Source organism: Plecotus auritus (genome assembly GCF_963455305.1).
Source record: "Plecotus auritus genome assembly, chromosome: 1".
NCBI lineage: Eukaryota > Metazoa > Chordata > Mammalia > Chiroptera > Vespertilionidae > Plecotus > Plecotus auritus.
In genome coordinates, this window is record NC_137770.1 from 65886945 (window position 1) to 65904966 (window position 18022).

General features: G+C 40.5%; 1 protein-coding gene across 4 annotated transcripts in view; it reads left to right on the forward strand.

The window, feature by feature from the left end:
* The first annotated feature begins 340 nt into the window (after positions 1–340).
* Positions 341–18022, forward strand: part of MYEF2 (myelin expression factor 2) — a 41041-nt gene continuing 23359 nt past the window's right edge. For all 4 annotated transcript variants that reach the window (XM_080676643.1, XM_080676645.1, XM_080676644.1 and 1 more), the window contains exons 1-7: positions 341–615; positions 6009–6217; positions 7442–7494; positions 8715–8722; positions 8827–8920; positions 16757–16948; positions 17649–17802. In XM_080676643.1, the coding sequence (XP_080532769.1) occupies positions 455–615; positions 6009–6217; positions 7442–7494; positions 8715–8722; positions 8827–8920; positions 16757–16948; positions 17649–17802 (871 nt within the window). In that variant the 5' untranslated portion in view covers positions 341–454. The remainder of the gene's footprint in view (positions 616–6008; positions 6218–7441; positions 7495–8714; positions 8723–8826; positions 8921–16756; positions 16949–17648; positions 17803–18022) is intronic.

The following is an 18022-nucleotide window of genomic DNA, read 5'->3' on the forward strand; positions in this document are numbered from 1 at the left end:
ATTTAAACTGCTCCTACCTGAAATGAATAGTCTGAATGGAACAGAGCTCCTGAGGTTTCTAACACCCTGAGCCGACCAGTAAGCAAAGACCCCCATTGGGTGCCCAGCGAGCGAGCGACAGGCTGGCGAGGGGGCAGAGCCTGACCCCACCTGGCGCTCTGGACCAGTCCCGCCCTTCCGCCAGGAGCAGGGCCGGCTGCAGCGAGGGCGGGTCCCCCGGCCACCGCATCCCTGCCCTTCCCCCACCGGCCACTGCAACCCTGCCCTTCCCCCACCGCACTCCCACCCCCCACCCCCACACAACCTCCCCATTGCCGGGCCCCGACTGGTTCTCGCGAGATCCGGGCAACTGGGCGCTCGGGGCCTTTTCAAATCGGGATCCGTTACCGCGCCCCCGGCCGCCGCCATTGTCACGCTCGGAGCCTCGCAGCGCCGGCGGAGCAGCGGCGGCGGGATGGCGGACGCGGACAAGGCCGAGGTGCCCGGCGCCGCCGGCCACGACAGCCCGCAGCAGCAGCCCGCGGAGCCGCCCGCAGAGCCGCGGCGAGAACCGCACCCGCCGGAGACGGAGAAGCAGCCTCAGCTCAGCAGCAGCAGCGCCAACGGCGTTAAAATGTATTGTCTTTTCCTCGGGGGACGGGGCGAGGTGGGGGCGCAGGTCGGCCTGGGGCCGGGGCTGGCCGGGCTGGGTCTCGCGGGGAGCGGCCCCGGAGGAGCAGGTGCAACCGGGCCGCTCCCAGGCCCGGCCGCCCGCCTCGGCCCGGCGCGCGGGGTGCGGGGGCCCGGGGCCCTTCCCACTTGCAGCCGGAGGTCACGGCTCACCCCTCTCCCCTGACTCGGCCAGGGGACCTTTGAGCAGAGCTCTGCGGCCGCCACGGTTCCTGGGAAACGTCCGGCTTTTAAAGGCCAGCAGTTAGTGTTCATCACTAGGGAGTATCTAGGGATGACATCATCGACATTTCCTCCCGGCCCGGGGACGCGCTTCAGAGGAATCTCCCCGACCTCCGGGCCTCGTGCTGAGCTTTATGCATTCAGTTGTTCTGTTGTTTTTCAAAGTAAAGACTAATTTCTGAACGGATAGATACCCAGAGGAAGTTGAATAATGCGCTGTTAGACCGAATCCATTGTGTTACCCTAGAATTGGAAGAGGTACTTTAAAAGGGGGAAAAATGTGCCTTGCTCGCCCTTCCCGCTCCTCAAATGTGTGTCAACCCCTGCAGGCTATTTTTTTTAAAACAGTGTGTGATGGCAGGTTCATAATTTGGTAAAATGGTATAGCAATATTTTCTTAATTGGAGGAAATCCACTACTTTGAAGATCGCACCTGTCACTAGAACCTATAAAGAATGTAGTTGATGCGAATGCATCATAATTTCTGGTGACTATAAGGAAATGTTATTACCACCCCCCTTTGTTCTTGTTATAAGAGGGTGTGTGAAGTCAGGCACTTATTTGTGTATGCCCAACTCTTTAAACCTGAAGTTGAAAGTATGTTGTTTTTTAGTGAAAACATTATTTTCCTTCTCTCAGTTATTCAGAGTAGAAAGCAGTGAACATATGCTGATACTACAATAGATCAGGGGCATGTTCTTTCTTCTGTTTTGTATAAGAATGTTTGAACCAGTGTAGTAAATCGGGACCAGTTTGTTTAAGGGTTGATTGCACATAAGGTTGGTTAGGGCACTCTTGCTCTCAATTTGGCTTGAATAGGATAAGGCAGTATCTTTAGCCAGAATAAAGGTGAAGGTATAAGCGAAGGGATGTGGGTGCACCTCAGTAACTGAGGAACCAAAAGTGACTGAAGCTCTTCCTTGCATGCTTACCAAAATGTGGGCTTTCCGGGATTTGGCATCATAAATATGAATGAAAACCAGTGAAATGATACACTTAAAATGTGCTTTCTAAAAACATCTAAACATGGGTCTTGCCACCCTTTTCTCTTGAACAAAAAGGATAGCTGTGGATTACAGAGAGAAGTCCTACTTTACTTGGATATGAAAAGTTTTATATATCATGGAACAAGATTCTAGTGTGTGTGGAGCCCTTCAGTGTATATGTTTCCACAACAGGAAAAGCTGGTATCTAAACTTCCATCAGATCCAAAAGTCTTTAATCCCTTTTAAAGTCTCACTGTGGTTTAGTTAGGAGAGGAGAGAGGTGGAAAAAGAATCTCTTTAACTTCTAATTGGAAAAAGAAAATGCAAGGTGAAGAAATGTTACTAGTAAATTCAAATGCAGATCCTTTGCATATTACTTATTATTCATTCCTCTGCTATCTTCTCTTCCAAGAAGTTGAGTGAAGAGGTCAGTTTACTTTCTGGGGTTTCTTGTACTGTCTACTCTATTCCATAAAAATATATAATGGTCCAGCATGGGTGACCTACTCACACTGAATAACTAGCAATCTAACAACCATTTTTTGGATCCTATGAACCAACAGGAGTAGTTAATACTCAATGCATAAACTTCAATTGATTTCCATATATTTTTAATGATAAGAATTCATAGAGATGATAAAAATTACCAAATATTATCTTAAAATATATATTGCTTAGAATTGAACACAGTGCCTCTTGTTATCGAGATTGAAATGACTTTTGCTGAGGTTAATCCATAGTCACAGGATGGAGACCACTATGTCTTACTCATCTTTTATCCCCAAGGAATTATGATTAAAAAGACCCAATAAATATTTATTTAAGAAATGTAGAAGTGAACTTTTATGATCATGAAACTCATATACAGAGGACTTAGTGGGCATGTTCACAACCTTTGAAAAGAAATTAAAGATGTTTTCCTAGGTGTAGTCGTCTTTTTCTTTGTGCCAAATAGTATCCTAGCTTTCGTTTTCTTAAGTGAATATCAGGAGGAAAAATAGTATTGTTGTAACTACTCGTTATTCAAGGTTGATTAAGTATGTGGAAATTGAGAGTTATATTAGGGTACTAGTATAAAATATTAAGCATTGGAGAAGAGTGAAATAGTTGAAGTAGAATAGTATTTTTTAAAATCATATTATAAGAATGGAACTGGGCTTAATTTTGGATCTCATGCTATAGCTTTATGTTTTTAAAATCATATTAAAACTATGTTTTCTTGTTTGGTGTTCATTATTGATTTTTTTTCAAAAATTTATGTTATCATTTGCGTAGGCATAATTCAATCGTAAGAGTAGATAACATTTTTGTGACTTAAAATAGTCATAGTCTGTACAACAGTATGGTGATTACCAGAGTGAGAGGGGATGGGGGGAGGTAGAAGAGGGTAAAGGGGGGATAAATGGTGATGGAAAGAGACTTACTTTGGATGGTGAATACACGGTACAATGTACAGATGATGTATTACAGAATTGTACACTTGAAACCTGTATAACTTAATGAACCAATATCACCCCAATAAATTCAATGAAAATTAAAAAGAAAAAGAATAGTCACCATCAGTATTTCAAGTACATTAAGAGGAAGGTTTGTCTAACACTGTGGTTCTCAACCTTTCTAATGTCGCGACCCTTTAATACAGTTCCTCATGTTGCGGTGACCCCCAACCATAAAATTATTTTCGTTGCTACTTCATAACTGTAATTTTGCTACTGTTATGAATCGTAATGTAAATATCTGTGTTTTCCGATGGTCTTAGGCTCTATAGCAGTGGTTCTCAACCTGTGGGCCATGACCCACAGGTTGAGAACCACTAGCAGGGTCGCCTAAGACCATCGGAAAACACAGATATTTACATTACGATTCATAACAGTAGCAAAATTACAGTTATGAAGTAGCAACGAAAATAATTTTATGGTTGGGGGTCACCGCAACATGAGGAACTGTATTAAAGGGTCGCGGCATTAGAAAGGTTGAGAACCACTGGTCTAAAGGAATAGTTTGGGAATTATTACATGAACTTCTGGATATAGTGCCAGTGATTTGATATCTTATAGCATTGTTTTCCTAAGAGATTTTACATATACTTTTACTATGTCTTCCATAATGTATTTAGGACATAGAAAGAGTTCAGAAATTGAGTACTTGTACCTTAATTTCTTCATCAGACCATGCCTTTGGCTCTAAACTAATCTGCCTTCCATAGGTAGTCTTAATTATGCATATAGATGAGCAGTTGCCATTTTTGGTAGTTTGCTAGAGTTGGACAGGTGAGATGATCCTTTCCAAGCTGTGCCATTTCTGATGAGGGAAGATGTTTGACAGTGAAGGTGTCCCTTTCAAGGTCTGAAAAAGTGGCAAAGCAAATGTGGTCCTAATGTCTCTTAATTTTAGCAGAAAAACTGCTAAAATTAAGAGCTAACAGCACCATTTGACTGTTCGCTCATTTAAGAATTAACATTTATTGAGCACATGTTATATGCAGTCACCAATGCTAGATGCTGCTGATAACAACACAGATAGTTTTTGTTTTTGTCGAGTTTTATAAATCATATGTATGGCTGTGTTTTTTTCTTGCTCAGAAAAGTGGTGTGTGAAAAGTTCTATATATCATGGAACAAGATTCTAGTGTGTGTGGAGCACTGCAATGTATATGTTTCCACAATTGCTTGGCTTAGAAGATAATTTAGACCCTGGATTATGAAGCCTGATTGGTTATCGAATTATCCATAAAGTTTTAAAAAATGTAGATTCCTGGATGCCATTCCCAGAGATTTTTATTAATATACTAGAGGCCCAGTGCACAAATTCGTGCATGGGTGGGGTCCAGTTGCCCAGCCCCAATTGGGGCGGATTGGGGCTGGGCCAGCTGGGAGGAGGGGCTGCAGGCAATTGGCTGGTGGGCCCTGCCCAAGATGGGGGGGCTGATTGGGGGCAGGGCCGGCTGTGGGGAGGGGCTGTGGGTGGGAGAAGCTGATAAGGGGTCAGCTGCCGGTGGAAGGGCTATGGGAGGTTGGTTGGCCGGCCCCACCCCCCAATTGGACCAGTTCGCTGGCTGCAGTGGGTGTCATAGCAACTGGTCGTTCTGGTTGTTCTGGCATTCTGTTCACTGGCTTTCTATATATATAGATGTTTATGAAAAATTGCTTTAAAATCAAAGTTTTAGTTAATTTTAAATTCACTAGTGTAATTAGTGATTTAAAATAAATCTGTTATTTCTGTAAAAAATATTTTGAAAAGTAAACTGCATTTTAAAAATCTATTTAAATTTTTATCTATAGGATTTACTTTAAGTGAATACTTATATCTAAAAATGGTTGATGGATAGCATCACATAGTTGACTTGTGATTACAGTTTTATAAATTAAATAACTTTTGAGTTAGGGCCTCATTAAAAGGTAGTTTTATAGAATTCTGGTTGGTGTTGTATTTAAGTACTGCTCCCTTCCTCCACTTCATCCCTCTATTACAGATAATACTAATAAAAATGACATGATTCTATAATGTGCCCAATCCTAGTTTATAGGTTAAAACACAGAAAATGTTGAGCATGAAAATATTAGGATAACTTATCAGTTTTCTATGTTGATTAAACTGAAAATAGAAAAAATTTTGAGTCATATGGAAGTATATACATGTACAGATATGTAGATATACCTATGTTTTTTAACTATATTTTTCATCAATGGAGGAGAAAAGTTCTGGGAAGAAACTGTTAACCTTTAAGAGATGAAAATTTTTAAGGTATCATTCTGTAAAATAATTTTTTAGAGTTCTGAATAAGGCCCAGAAAGTTAATTCTCCATTAAAGGTGGCAGTTTTACATACTGTAAGAATAAAATCAGGCATTTCCCCCTCATAACATTTTATTATGCATTATGATGAGGAAAACTGGTGATTTTTTTGATTCTGCAGCTATATAATATAGAAAAAAAGGATTGTGAAATGAGAATTTTGGTAATATGCCCAAATCCTTGCTTTGAGAGATGACATTGGGTAATTTCAAAGCGCGCAGTCTGATTCTCCAGCTGCTTTGCTGAGATCTAACTTAGTGGATAGTATTGTGAAGTGAAGTGATAAATATTGAATATTTAATATAGACTTCCATTTTGTTTTGTTTTTAATTCATAGGGAGAATGATGAATCAGTGAAAGAAGAGAAATCTGAATTAAAGGAAAAATCTACAGGAAATAAGAAGGCCCATAGATTTCATCCTTATTCAAAAGACAAGAATTCAGGCACTGGAGAGAAGAAGGGTCCAAATCGTAACAGAGTTTTCATTAGCAACATCCCATATGACATGAAATGGCAAGCTATTAAAGATCTCATGAGAGAAAAAGGTAAACATCTATGATAAACCCACTGTTGAATAACCACATTGAAGGGGGAGGGAACTAAGCAAACTTTTTTTTATACCTCTGAGCCACACAGACTCAAATAATTGATTTTTGTTTATTTCTTGACACATGAATTAATCATTTCCTCTTCTTTCACATGACACAATTTCATTACAAGGTAGTATGGATTAATAAAGTTTTTTTCTTTTTGTTATTTTAGCAGGATAGTAGTGAGCCAGCATATGCATGCCACCAAGAACTTTGTTAAAGTGATTGCTTTGTTTAGTTGAAGTTTTTATAGATTTTTAAAGGGCTATTGCATTAGTTAAGCAATACATTTACCTGTTAAAGTATGAATAATAAGGTTTGATAATTTTTTCCCAAAAGCTGCTTTGTTATTATCTTGGTGGAGTCTGGAATCTGGCTGTGGAATTCATTTTGTTTGCATTGTCATGAATGCGATGATGCTGTCTCTGCAGTTCAATTTAAAAATTGCGTTACTGCTGTTGCAGTTTTGTTTTCAGAATAACCTGAAAACCTACATTTTATATACATGGTTGGTTTTGGGGGAAAATAATTTTAATACTTGATCTTGTAAAAGTTAGTTTTGTTATCTCTTGAAAATTTGAGTTTCAACAGTCCTGCAAACTATGTACTTGGCTTTGAGGCTGATCTCCTCTAATAAACTAAAAAAAAATTGCATTGGTGTATCTGTTGTAAGGTGACAACTATTTGATTGGTTTTATTCATTGACTTTATTTAGAAAGTGTGTGGCTTGCTGTGAAGCATGACTTGTAAATTTAGTTTGATGGCAAACATGATTGAAGACATTCAGGTAGGAAGTCACCTTAAAACAGCTGTTGTGTGTAGGCGGCTAAAGTTATTTGAAAAGTGCTAATGTTGATGTTTTAATATGATAGGCGAAGGGACCATTTGTATGTATATGTGCATTTGTTCACCAACTATATCATGCTGGCCAAAATATGATCTGTAGTATGAATTAGGTTAATATGGTTGTTAGCTTTTTTAGAGAATGTGGATGATGTACATTTCTGAAAATTAGTTAAATTTACAGAGCCATTGACAGGAGGTATGTTGGTCTGGTTTTGATTGTTGGTGAATAATAGGTGCTTTTCTGTAGAGTTGTGCACAGGTGTGCAGTAAAGCAAGATACTGGTGTTTAAATGTATTGTTTCTTGGTATCTTCCTTTTGTATGTCTTATGTAGTTGGTGAGGTTACATACGTGGAGCTCTTTAAGGATGCGGAAGGAAAATCAAGGGTAAGTGCTGTGGGCAGTAATCTGCTTGAGGTTTAAAAGTTCCTCAGCAGTTTACTTTTTGTATAATACTTGTACCAGTTTTTTGGAAACTTAAGTTTCATTTTGTTTTACTTTATTATGCAAGATTTGAGGCTTTATACTAGCAAGTCTGACACTTATACAAATCAAGCTAGCTGCCTGGAAGGGATGGGTTTTGTAAATGCTCATAAAGGGCATTCACTTTTTTAATGCTCTAAGGTAATGCTTCTTCTTAGACAATAGATTTTAATATAGGATTTTTTTTTGTTGTGTTTTGTTGTCTTCAAGGATATTTTAAAAGTCACTGAATTGATAATATTTCCTAAAAGTCCTATGAGAGGCCTATAACTTAAAGGTGCTGATTCAGAATGTATGTTTGGAATTTATATTGAAAAAACCTAATTTGGTAGCCTACAGGACTACATAAGAGGCAGTGCTCTGACCAATTGGTATTGATGACATTGATGATTTAAATTGACATAGAAGGGATTGGGTGATAGTCAATTTTGATTTTTAGCAGCAAGAAAAGAATATGCTGAAGAATGGAAAGCTCTTAACAGTATTTAATTTTATCAGCAAAAAACAATTGGGTGCATGAAACAAAAACTTTGTCATTACATCCATTGTCACTTTGAACAGTAATAATGACAAGGAATTATTTTAAAAAATGATACTACAAATTTGTTTCTTTAACATAGGTGACTTTTTTTTGCATTCTTGAGACTAGATGCTATTAAATTGTATGCAGCCAGTTTGAGAACTTTGTTAAAAGTGAGATTAATATTTTCTATTTTGACATTTTTATAAAATCGAAAAATATACCTTTAAAACTATTTGTGTACAATATAGCTTTTAAAAATATTTGTAACTATGTAAGGACAGGTATATTGGAGTCTTCAATTATTTGTTTGAATTACTTTCGATTGAATTTGTGCAATTACATTATATTAGTTTAAACATAAAGAAGAGTCATCTAAAATGTGCTCTAAGCTTATTACGCTAGATCCTACTATCTTAAATAGACATGTTTAAAATTATAGAAAAATTGTGGTCACTGCCTTTTATGTTCTGGAGGTATAAAAGAAAAAAGTGACTATTAACTGATTGCTTTCAATGACTTACATGTTAGACCTACCATTAACTTCGTCTACTGATAAAACTTTTTCTCTTTTGCATATATTGACAAATCTACCTGGATATAGGGTTGTGGGTAAGAATTTTTTTTAAGTATCTTAAGTCAAATTTAAACTTCTGATTGTAAAAAAAAATAACCTTAGTACATAAAAATTTCCCCCCAATTTTTTCTCAATTAAGTGTGGTTGAATTTAAAGATGAAGAATTTGTAAAGAAAGCACTAGAAACCATGAACAAATATGATCTTAGCGGAAGACCCCTGAATATTAAAGAGGTAAGAGTTCTTATATTTGGAATAATTTAAACATTTGAATACAAGGACATATTTCCTTTGGATTTTTGTCTGAGTACATTTTTTTTAGCATAGTTCATTGAAACATTATCTATTAGTGATAATTTTGCTTGTACATGATTTTCTATTTGACTTCAAGCAATTATCCTATATATTTGATTTGCTCCAAATTATTATAAGCAGAGGTACATGATTTAAGTAAATTTCAGGACCTAAACTGTGGTCAGTGTGGCTCGGTTGGGTATTGTCCTGTGTACCAGGAGGTAGCTGGTTTTACTCTCAGTCAAGGGCACATGCTCTGGTTATGGGCTTCATTCCCCTGGTAGGGGGTGTGCAAGAGGCAGTCGATCGATGTTGCACTTTCACATTGATGTTTCTCTCTCTCCTTCTCTCTAAAAATCAATAAACTATTCTTTAAAAAAAATTTAAAGACACTTTAGGTGCTGATTTTATTTGATGTATACATTTTCAATTTTTAGATTGTGTTGCTTAACTTGAGAAATATAGTAGATACTGGAGGCCCGGTGCACAAAATTTGTGCATGGAGGGGGTTCCTCAGCCCTCCCTGCACCCTCTCCAATCTGGGATATCCTCTCACAATCTGGGATGGCTGGCTCCTAACCACTCGCCTACCTGCCTGCCTGCCTGATCGCTCCTAAGTGCCCTACCCTGCCGGCCTGATCTCGCCCCCAACTGCCCTCCCCTGCCAGCCTGATCGCCCTTAACAGCCTCTGCTTCGGCCCCCACCACCATGGCTTTGTCCGGAAGGAAGTCAGACATTTGGAAGATGGCCGGTCAACCTGGTCTAATTAGCATATTACCCTTTTAGTAGTAGATGGATTATATAGGATAGGATTGCTTAAATGGCGGTGGGGGTGGGTGGGTGGTGGGAAGCCTTTTTCAGCAGGAGGAGATGCTCTTGGCAGACAAAAACACATAATCCTATATCTGGACTGATAGACAGCCATATGCACTATACTGCCAAACGGATCATTAAAAAATTGAATCACTTTCTTACACCTTACACAGAATAGCTGTTTCCCTTAAAACCCCTCCTCAGCCCCCAACTTAGGTTCTGCCTTTGCAGTTCACCCAGATTAGGTTCTCATTGGCCGTTTTCTATGCCAGTCAGCGTCAAAAGCTCCACCTCCTAGGCAGCCATTGGCTCCTTGCAATTCACCCAGATTTGGGTCTGATTGGTCAGTTTCTATGCCAGTCAGCATCAAAAGCTCCACCTCCTAGGCAGCCATTGGCTCCTTGCAATTCACCCAGATTTGGTTCTGATTGGTTGGTTTCTGTGCCAGTCAGCATATCCGGGCCTATCACGGGGCCTGATCATAGAGGCGGGGCTGATCAGCAGCCACCCCAGGCTGCTGGCGAGCAGCTGAACTGCTGACCTCTGGGGGAGGGAGGGAAGGAGGGAGGGAGAGAGAGAGAGAGAGAGAGAGAGAGAGAGAGAGAGAGAGAGAGAGGCTTGGCTGCTGGCGAGAGAGAGAGGCTTGTCTGATCACCCTGCTTCTCTCTCCTGGCCTCACCAGCAGCCACTGCCACTGCTGATCAGCCCTGCCTCTCTCTCTCTGAAAGGTCAGCAATTCAGCCCACTCGCTTGCTGCATGCACAGCCTGACAAAGTTGAGCCTCTGGTCATTGTGGATGTGACGCATCCATGGTTTTATATTAGGATTCTTGTAGTTGGTAATCAAAGTTTGCTTAATAATGCAAACACCTTATGGATTTGAATAAAATTGATATTCACTTTTAATAAAATTAACGTGAAATTATACCAGATTGAAAATTTTTTAAAGTTATGTCTGTTAGTGAAATTTATAACTGGAACGTGGAACCCCCTAAAATGGAGATGTTCGCTTTGTGTGGAATTGTTGCAATACAAATACATTGATAAAAGAGTGATCAGAAGGTATATTAAAAAACTATTTATTGTTAGCTATAATTGACCTTAGAAATAATTAGCTTGAATAGCAGTCATTTTCTTGTCTTCCTTTAGTTCATATTGTTAATCTTAACTGAATAGTTTGATCACAGACCAGACCAGTTATATATACACTAGAGGCCCGGAGCATGAAATTTGTGCACAGGGGTGGTGTGTCCCTCAGTCCAGCCTGCACCCTCTCCAATCTGGGACCCCTCGAGGGATGTCCGACTGCCTGTTGAGGCCTGATCCCACAGGCCTAAACAGGCAGTCAGACATCCCTCTCACAATCCAGGACTGCTAGCTCCCAACCACTCATCTGCTTGCCTGCCTGATTGCTCCTAACTGCTTCTGCCTGCCAGCCTTATCAACCCCTAACCACTCCCCTGCCAGCCTGATCGACTCCTAATTACTCCCCTGTTGGCCCAATTGCCCCTAACTGCCCTCCCCTGCAGGCCTGGTCACCCCCAACTGCCCTCCCCTGCTGGCCTGGTCACCCCTAACTTCCCTCTCTTGCCAGCCTGGTTGCCCCTAACTACCCTCCCCTGCTGGCCTGGTCACCCCTAACTTGCCCTCCCCTGCTGGCCTGGTCCCTCCAACTGCCCTCCCCTGCAGGCCTTGTCCCTCCCTACTGCCCTCCCCTGCCAGCCTGGTTGCTCCAACTGCCCTCGCCTGCAGGCCTGGGTCCCACCCAACTGTTCTCCCCTGCAGGCCTGATCGCCCCTAACTGCCCTCCCCTGCAGGCCTGGACCACCCCAGCTGTCCTCCCCTGCAGGCCTGGTCTCTCCCAACTGCCCTCCCCTGCTGGCCTGATCGCCCACAACTGCCCTCCCTGCTGGCCATCTTGTGGCAGCCATCTTGTATCCACATGGGGGTGGCCATCTTGTGTGTTGGGATGATGGTCAATTTGCATATTACCTCTTTATTATATAGGATATCTTTGCTAAAGTCTGTATTAAAAAAGGATAGGGGATATAACTTTGAGACCCTGAAGAGTTTCCAGTAGCATGGATGTTAATCATTGGTAATAGAGCAGTACTATCAGTCACTATTTAACTTAGTATAGTAGTGATTTGAGTCCCAGCTCTATCACCTTTTAGCTATGTGAGTAGGCATGTTACTTATTCTCTAAACCTTAGTAATTACAAAAGTACTACAGATAATACTTACCTAATAGGGGTTTTATGAGGATTAAATGAGATACATGGTAAACCTCTATATTTCTTTATGTTCTTATCTCTAAAATGAGAATAATACTAAAACCTATTGATAGTGTTATAAGGAATCAGAGTTGATATATATTATATATAACATTTAATAAATGTTAGCATAGTGCTAAAAATATTGTAACTATATAATAAATAATAGCTGTAATAATAATTAATATTGTCATTATTCCTGTCCAAGGTGGGGATGTTACTGGTCATTGTTCTCTTATTTCTGAGTATGAGTTGATAATGCAGTAGTTCCGTTTTTCCTTATTCCTTATCAACAAGGGATACATTCCAAGACCCCCGGTGGATATCTGAAACCACGGATAGTACTGAACCCTAAATATACACTTTTTTTTTTTTTTTTAATCCATACATACCTTTTCACTTAAAGGAAGCTCTGTGTGACTTCCCTTTGGCATATTTGAATTGCCAGCATCACTACTCTTGCACTTTAGGGCCATTATTAAGTAAAACTAGAGGCCTGGTGCACGAAATTAGTGCACGGGTCCCCTCAGCCCAGCCTGCACCCTCTCTAATACAGGACCCCTCAGTGGATGTTTGACTGCCAGTTTAGGCCAGCCTGGTCGCCCCCAACTGCTCCCCCGCCAGCCTAGTCACCCCCAACTGCCCCCCCACACCAGCCTTGTCGCCCCTTACTGTCCGCCCCCCCCCCCACTGGCCTGGTTGCCCCAAAATGCCCCCCCCCCCTGCCAGCCTGTTCACCACTCACTGCCCCCCCCCCTGCCGGCCTGGTTGCCCTCAACTGCCCCCTGCCAGCCTGGTCACTCAACTGCCCCCCCTCCCCTTTGGCCTGGTCGCCCACGCAGCCTGTGTTTGGTCATCTGTCCCTGTCCCGTTGTTTCAATCATGACGGCCCCTGGCTTTTTATATATTAGGATAAGGGTCAGTTGAACAGAAATTCTGTGATACCATGATAGTTGATCTGATAACTGAGGTGGCTACTAAGTGACTAAAGGGTGGGTAGTGTGTATAGTGTGGAAGATGCTGGACAAAGGTCGGATTCATGTCCTAGGCTGGATAGTGTGAGACAGCACAAGATTTCATTACACTACTCAGGACAGCACACCATTTAAAACATATGAATTGTTTATTTCTGAATTTTCCATTTAATATTTTCTGATTATGCTGACTGTGGGTAACTGAAGCCAAGGAAAGCAGAACTATGTATAATCAGTGCCTACTATAGCTTAAAATGAAAGGACATTGCTACCAACATATACAAGTATCCCAAATCCCTTTATTCAAGTTAGCTTCTGAATTCCTCTAATCCTGTTTGAACCTGGGTTGATTTTTTCTCTGACTGGGAAGTGGAGAATGGTAGAGAGAGTTTAGACTGTTATGGTCTGTGTCAACCATTTATTTAGTGTTTTTTATGTGTAAGCCAGGACCAGTGTAACAGAAATGTGTTGATATCCTAAAATAATTTCCCATAAGGGTGACATTTGTAGAATAACCACTCTTCTGGGTCATTATTATTTTGAGAATTATGATTTACTGTTTTATGGTGTTTCTTGTTCTTCAAAGACAAGTATTCTAGATTATTAGTGTTTTTCTTTTTAATTGGAAACAAAGTTTATTGGATGCTAAAGGCCAGGTCCATATAGTCAGTCTTCTTTTAAGTTTTAGCAAATTGTAGATCCTCAATAACATTTCAGAGACCCTAAAATAGTTATGTGATCCATGCCAATAAAGCATACTTCCATTTTAAACCTTTCTAAGAGGAATAAATGGTATAGTTTGGCCTAAGTAAATGATGAGATGTTCTTTATTCAGTTAACTTTTTGGATTAATATCACTAAAGGTCCTGTTTCTGGGAATAACTGATTTTCCAATGGGTGTTGGGTCAGTGCTGAGAACTACTAGTGAGAGTCTAAGGAAAAGTTTATTTCTAGAATTCATTTACAGGCATTAGAATTTCACTTCATGTAATTCACTGGGGGTTTGTAACAGTTATAAACTTACTATTGGCTTTTTTTTTTTTAGCAATAGCAGGCAATAACTAGCATGCTAACATCCAAAGGAAAAGGAGGAATAAAAACTATCCTATCTAATAAAAGAGTAATATGCAAATTGACCATACCTCCGCTATACCACAAACCACGCCCACCAGCCACGCCCACCAGCCAATCAGGAGGGGATATGCAAATAAACCCAACCAAGATGGCTGTAGCCACAGAGAGTAGGAGGGAGGCTTGGGTTTCCCTGGCAATGGAGGAAGCCAAGCTTTCCGCCTGCCCTTGCTGGCCCAGGCCTCCACTCAATGCTACGAAGTTTCAATTATAGAGGATAAATAAATCTCAACAGAAATGGCGGCAGCATGTAGCTGGAGAGAGCAGGAGGCTAGGGTTGCCTGTGGCGATGGAGGAAGCCAAGCTTCTGCAGCCCTGGCCTGCTTTGGCCTCCGCTTAAGGCTACAAAGTTTCAATTATAGAAGAGAGATAAATCCCAACAGAAATGGCAGCAGCCACGGAGCGAGCAGAAGGTTTGGCTCCACTCCAGGCTACAAAGTTTCAATTGTAGAAGATAAATAAATCCCAGATCCCAGGGCCTCTGCTTGGGTCGCTGGGGGGCGTGGCCAGCCTGTAAACCACCACAGGCCCCTCGCCCAGGTTGCCCCACACCCCAAGGGAACCCCCTCCCTGATCTGGGACACCCTTCAGAGTAAACCAGCTGGCTCCCACCCATGCACCAGGCCTCTATCCTATCTAATAAAAGAGTAATATGCAGATTGACCATCACTCCAACACACAAGATGGCTGCCCCCATGTGGTCAAAGATCCTGCCCCCATGTGGACACAAGATGGCCACCACAAGGTGGCCAGCAGGTGAGGGCAGTTGGGAGGAACCAGGCCTGCAAGGGAGGGCAGTTGTGGGCGATCAGGCCAGCAGGGGAGGGCAGTTGGGAGGGACCAGGCCTGCAAGGGAGGGCAGTTGGGGGCGATCAAGCCTGCTGAGGAGGGAAGTTGGGGGTGACTGGTTCTGCAGGGAAGGGCAGTTGGGGGGGACCCAGGCCTGCAGGGGAGAGCAGTTGGGGTGTACCAGGCCTGCAGGGGAGGGCAGTTAGGGGTGACCAGGCCTGTAGGGGAAGGCAGTTAGGGGCAAACAGGCTGGCAGGGGAGTGGTTAGGCGGTGATCAGGCTGGCAGGCAGAAGTGGTTAGGGGCAATCAGGAAGGCAAGCAGGTGAGCATTTGGGAGCCAGCAGTCCTGGATTGTGAGAGGGATGTCTGACTGCCCGTTTAGGCCCGATCGGGCCTATATAGGCAGTCGGACATCCCTCAAGGGGTCCCAGATTGGAGAGGGTGCAGGTTGCGCTGAGGGACAATCCCCCCCCTCACCCCCCCCCCCGTGCACGAATTTCGTGCACCGGGCCTCTAGTGTTATATATAATTTGTTTTATATAAATTGTATTATATATGTTTTATATATGTATATGTGTTTATATATGTTTTGTATATAAAAGACAAATCAAAACCTAGTAATATACTTTATTAATGTTAAGAACAAACAACCTATCTTAATAGTTCATGAAGCATTTAGTCTACTGTGTTCTCCTTCATAGGTAACCAAAAATCTTAAATTTTGTGTTTGTGCAAGATTTTGAAACCTTCGACCTGAAACATTTATTATTTTATAGCATTCTCTAAAAACACTTATTTCTTTACTTCTGTATTTCCTTTTATTCTTCATGATGAAACAATATATTGGAAGCCAGAATACATTTATTCTTGCATTCACTTTTTTACCTTCTATTCTCCCAGCCTTTCTAGAGAATTTATTACCTAGAGAATGTATTAAAGTCACCAAACTTTCTTTTATTAGTATTCCCCGACAGGCCAGCAGAGTAGAGTTGATGCTTACATATATCATAATCATTTGGTATTGCAGATGAAATAGCCTATTACTGTGTTTAGGTGCTTTTTTGTTTTTTTATTTTTTCATTTCATCTAGTGAGATGAGTGAGAAGTATGTTTAAACTTCTTTGATTTAAAGGTAGAATATTTCTCTTATAAAGTTAAGTAAGTAAAAAAACCATTGCTCACTATCATTCTTCATTGAGACACTTAGCTTTTCTTTATTCCCCCTCCCTCATCTTACATCATAATCATGTTGAGGAGGGAAAGAGGTTGGAAGGTGGATAATTATATTTTGCTTGTTCAGGAATGAAATTTGCACATTATCATAATTCCCCTCTACCCCACTATTCCTGGGTTTTATAACATTCTGCTCTGCTATTGTAAAGTTTTGAATTAGTCTCAGTTTGTCTTTGCATTGGTCATCCAGTGGTAACAATTCACTATTAGTGCATTTGGGAAAGGAAAGTTACAGTAAGTATTTTGTTCCTCTTTGAGTTATGTGTGTGTGTCCTATATTTTTACACTAGTACAAGGACAAAATTAAACTAATTTCAAGTTCTTAAGTGACTTTAGTGATTGGAAAGAGGTATTTAATTTACATTCCTGGAGACTGTAATCTTTTATCTGTCTACAGGTTTTTATGGGACTGAATTTTCTGGATGAGAAAAAAGCTTACTCTTTAAGAGGGCCAGTAATTTAACCCAGATGGGATAGCTACTGTAGAATTTGAAGTTGTTGTTTTAATTGTGTAGAAGTTCTTATGTATCTAGTGGTATTTAACATTCAATGTGTGTTATAGGATCCTGATGGAGAAAATGCTCGTAGGGCATTGCAACGAACAGGAGGATCATTTCCAGGAGGACATGTACCTGATATGGGATCAGGGTTGATGAATTTACCACCTTCCATTCTGAATAATCCAAACATTCCTCCTGAGGTTATCAGTAATTTGCAGGCTGGTAGACTTGGTTCCACAATTTTTGTTGCTAATGTAAGTTTAAGCTTTAGTCTAAAATTTTATCATTCAGATATAGTTCTAATTATGAGATTATTTATTTAGATGAATGGGTGATAGATTTATAGAATATTTATTTTTAACTAAAGTAAGCCAAACATAATTATTGTAAGCTGAAACCTAATTTAATTATATATATATAGAGAGAGAGTGTATATACAAGTGTTTAGAATTTAAAAAAAAAAGAACTGTGGAATTTATAAACACTTAGCAGTTCTTGGAATTTATAAACACTTAGCAGTTCTTTTATTTTATGTGACTTTTGTTCATATTGGTAAATGGATTTCTTTAGCTTTAATATTTGATGTCTGTGAATGTGCATGTTGTAGTTGGTTTGTCATTTGTTCTAAGCTTTTGAAAGTCAGTGATCAACATTACTTTCCAAAATCTGAATTTCTTTCAGTAAAAATAGGTGTGCAAATTTCAAATGTACAAAACAGGATTGAGTAGGTGAGAGACTATTTTTGGAATTTAAAAAAATTAAGGATAAGGAACAACATAGATGTAGCTTGCCTAATTTTAAACAACTTAAGATCTTTTTATTTGAATATTATTGATATACTGTTTAACAAATTATAGTTCTTTATAGTTTTGAGAGTTTAGAAAAAATTTGCTTATTATTTATAAATGGGGAGGGGTTTATTAGGTACGTAACTTTATATAATTTTATATTAAGCTTGACTTCAAAGTTGGTTGGAAGAAGCTAAAGGAAGTGTTCAGCATAGCTGGAACTGTAAAGCGGGCAGATATTAAAGAAGACAAAGATGGCAAGAGCAGAGGAATGGGCACAGTCACTTTTGAACAAGCAATTGAAGCAGTTCAAGCAATTTGTATCCTAATTTACACTTTAGGATTATTTAATAAGGTTGAAGAAGCTTAATACCATTTTTTGGGAGTCCTGGAATTTAAGGTTTCCTGGTTTAGAAATATGTGTTAGACTTTAGTCTCCAGTACGCAAAACCTTTTCTATGTCCAAGTACTAAAGTCACTCTTAAAACTTGAATTAGCCATATTGTACAGGCCTGGTATGAACCTTTTTCTACTTTTTCT